This window comes from Perissodus microlepis, chromosome 3 (assembly GCF_051167445.1).
Source record: "Perissodus microlepis isolate ML-2025 ecotype Zambia chromosome 3, ASM5116744v1, whole genome shotgun sequence".
Taxonomy (NCBI): Eukaryota; Metazoa; Chordata; class Actinopteri; order Cichliformes; family Cichlidae; genus Perissodus; species Perissodus microlepis.
In genome coordinates, this window is record NC_140463.1 from 52,918,663 (window position 1) to 52,921,983 (window position 3,321).

A 3,321-nucleotide genomic window follows, 5' to 3' on the forward strand; every position below is an offset into this window, starting at 1 on the left:
CACATTTAAATTACAGGCAAGACAATGTAAAAACAGCTGTGTTTTTTAAGAATAAAATCACTGCATAAAAAAGCCCATGCAAAGAGAAGAGGAAAAGAACAGATAAAATCAAAGTCAGCTGTCCAGCCACTCCAAGTCTTCCCCTTCACCACCATAAGATTTCCGAGTTACTCCGTAGTCCCATAACACCTCCTCACCAACTGCGATGTCCTTCAGGGCAATGAAAAGTATTGTCTCCTGAGGTCCTGCAGGGAAGTTCATTGTAAACTTCTGGGGCTTGATGTTTGGATTTTTCCGGGAATGGTTCATTCGCCTCCCATAGGTGTCAATGTCGGGATGACAGGCACAGGGGAATGCAGTGGCATCGATGCACATCCCTTGGTCACACTCGTCCCTGAAGAAGAACAGATACCCCGACTGGGGCCTCCGTTTCCCTTCTGCTTCAGTGATGTATGTCCCGTGGTAATCGCACACTATATCCCCTTTGTGGAAAGGCATAAGTGCGATCACACCTGTAAGTTGAAAGAGACCATCGGTCATGACAGGGCTCTTAGAAACGTTCACTTGCAATTTGTCTAAATGTTGTGTGCATTTTACCTTTGCCCTTCCGTTCCCCGAAGTCTTGCAAAGCCAGGCCCTTCCACTTCTGCTCTGCAATCGAAGACATGAGGGACTGGTTGTCTTGTATACTGGGCTGCGGAGCAACCCAGGCCTGCAAGATGGCATTGACAGTGGGCTTGTTGGTGTGCCATTTCTCCTTGTCCAAAGCCATCTGCACACGTGCAGGCTGAGGTGGGTTACCTCTTCTGCCAATTGACTGACCTAAATGAAGTGGTCACAAAGCGAGGTACAAGAAATAATGCAAGTGATTATTGCGGCTTAAAAATGAAAAATCAACCATATGCATTTTAGTCAATCACGTATTTGTACCTTAAAATATTCCTTATATTTATAATTGAGCTATCTGTGTATATTTGGGTGTACAACACTGAGTGGGTTGTACTTACATGTATTGTATTATTTAATTAGTTCAGACTGTTACTGCTATTGTCTCTACACAAGTGTAACCCACATAATTTTCTTAGAGATTATTAAAGTATTTTCATTCTGAAATACATACAAAACAAACAAAGCAATGCAACAGAAGAGGCTCCATTAACATGACATGCCCAGGCCTTACCGAGAATGTACCCAACTCTTTTCTTCAGCTGAATATCCCTCCATTTCTTGTAGTGGTGTCTGTGCTGTGGAAAGCCAGCCTGTACACACTGCCGTTTGGATGGTGGCTCTCCATTCAGGGTGACCGGGAAGGCCTGGAGGAAGGCATCCCATTCTTGGAGTGGCAGGTGCGTAGATGATGTGCTACATGAAAGGTGTAGAGGAGGGGATGCATCAAATCCATCAAAAGTTTTTAAATGTGGAAACTTGTAACACAGGTTGACTTGTGGTAGTGTGTGATATTTTAAAAAAAAAAGTGTACCTGGCCTGTCCTGGTGTCGGTAGTCCTCCTACTGAGCTTGATGCTGACTCAGCCATAGCATCCCCAGGTTCAGTGCTCAGGTATCTGTGGTTTTTAATGCATGCAAATTAATTAGAGAGCCAAGAGAGATGAAAAAGCCAAAATACAAGAGGCGAACATCTCTGACATACAGCAACATATGTGGCTGACTGTTATGAGTACAGGGTTAGGGTTTCTCTGTCAGATCAAAGAAACAAATCTTTCTTAATATGCTATTGATCCAGTTATGTCAAGCACTCACCTCGCTCTCAGGCGTTTTACATCTAATGATGGGTTGGACAGTGGGACCCCACATTCTCCTAGGAAGAACTTGCCCCTGTCATCGCTGCCAGCAATTTGATTTTCCAAGGACACTGGACGGATGTTCCTAAAATAGCAGTCCAAAAACTCCAGAGAAAAAAAGGAATCAATGTTAAATATCTCATAAAATCAATTCACAAGGTACCTATAGAGCAAGAAGAGAGTTGCTGCTGAGAATGAATGACTTACTTGTTCTTCCTGGCTGGTTATCTTCAAGTTACCACTCAGCTCAACACCATCAGCTACTGCTTTCCGCGCCATCCAGTCCTCTACCTGTGTATGTGCAGGGAAAAAAAAAAAGGTGTTGGAGCTTAAAGAAATACAGACTTACATCAGCTGTCATTTCACTTATCGTCCACTTTTGTTGTTGGTGGCGCACTTACACAAAGTTCTTGAACAGCATTTGCTGTCAGTCCATGTTGTAAAATCAGGATGGCCTCGCAGTACTGTCTGAAGGTAGTCATTTCAAATGTGGGGATGCAATCACCGCCTGAAAGTCTTGCGTGGAAATAGTCAATGTCCTTCTTGGCCACGGCAAGAATTTCCTTCTTATCAGACCTATTGCAAATGTGACAGAGGTAAGACATTATTGAAAGTTTGTATGTGTCATCCAATATGTGGAAGTGGCAATAAGGTCATCATACCTTGCTGTTGGCACAACTGTCGAGCACGCTTGGGGACTGTTCGTGATGATAAATCCACGTGTTTGAAGGCGAGTGCAGAGTTTAATGCAAGATTCTTCATCCTTGCAGTACTCCTGGAGCTCTGAGAAGTTCCAGACTCTACCTTCATTAGAAAACAGCTTCTGTGAAGCAATGGCTCTGGAAGCTTCTTCCTCACATTCCTGTGGTGTGCAGTCTTTTAGGCACACTCTGCTCAGGTGTGTGCGAATGGACTGTTGGGGCTTTTTACAAAGCAGGCAGTAGACAACGTTTCTCTCCATCTTGTTTGCACTGTAAATACAAAGAGTGAGAGGCAGAAAGTGAGAGAGAAAAACTGCATATCAATTTAGTTTCTTTTGACAGTATGAGAAAACAAACAAAGAACAACAACAATACATCCACACACAAACTTTGCTTCCATCCCCCCCCCCCAAAAAAAAAGCTTAAAGAAAAAAAAGTTTTAAAACAAGTTTTAAAGTTTAAAAATGAGGAGAATGGCACATGTAAGTTTTACATGTTCAACCACTTAAAAGCCCAACAGTCCTTACATTAAAATTGAACCGTTGTCTTCTGTTGTCGTCCTTCTCTCTCTCAGTGTCCTGCGGAAACAGAGTGGCAATTAACCATAGCATATCACAAGTTGGCTACATTTATAGCTGTATGCTACCCCACCCCCTTTTGCCCACTGAATGACAAAATGAAAGGCCCACTTTTACCACCTACTGAACAACCCACTAAACGACCCACCGAACGACCCATTGACCCACCCACTGAACTGAATTTGTTGGTGAAAATGTTTCTCATGTTAATTTAAGAGCTGTTAAAACTAACTAGTCCATT

The 3,321-nt window shown here is 43.0% G+C and overlaps 1 protein-coding gene across 1 annotated transcript in view; it reads right to left on the reverse strand.

Moving 5' to 3' along the window:
- LOC146391946 (uncharacterized) overlaps positions 1-3,094 on the reverse strand; it is a 3,162-nt gene extending 68 nt beyond the window's left edge. Inside the window, exons 1-9 of the mRNA XM_084924688.1 lie at positions 3,030-3,094; positions 2,464-2,772; positions 2,203-2,377; positions 2,009-2,092; positions 1,761-1,906; positions 1,481-1,564; positions 1,181-1,362; positions 598-822; positions 1-512 (exon numbers count right to left, since the gene is read on the reverse strand). The exon at positions 1-512 is cut by the window's left edge and continues 68 nt beyond it. Coding sequence (XP_084780814.1) covers positions 115-512; positions 598-822; positions 1,181-1,362; positions 1,481-1,564; positions 1,761-1,906; positions 2,009-2,092; positions 2,203-2,377; positions 2,464-2,762 — 1,593 coding nt within the window. The 5' untranslated portion in view covers positions 2,763-2,772; positions 3,030-3,094 and the 3' untranslated portion in view covers positions 1-114. The remainder of the gene's footprint in view (positions 513-597; positions 823-1,180; positions 1,363-1,480; positions 1,565-1,760; positions 1,907-2,008; positions 2,093-2,202; positions 2,378-2,463; positions 2,773-3,029) is intronic.
- Between the last annotated feature and the right edge of the window lie 227 nt (positions 3,095-3,321).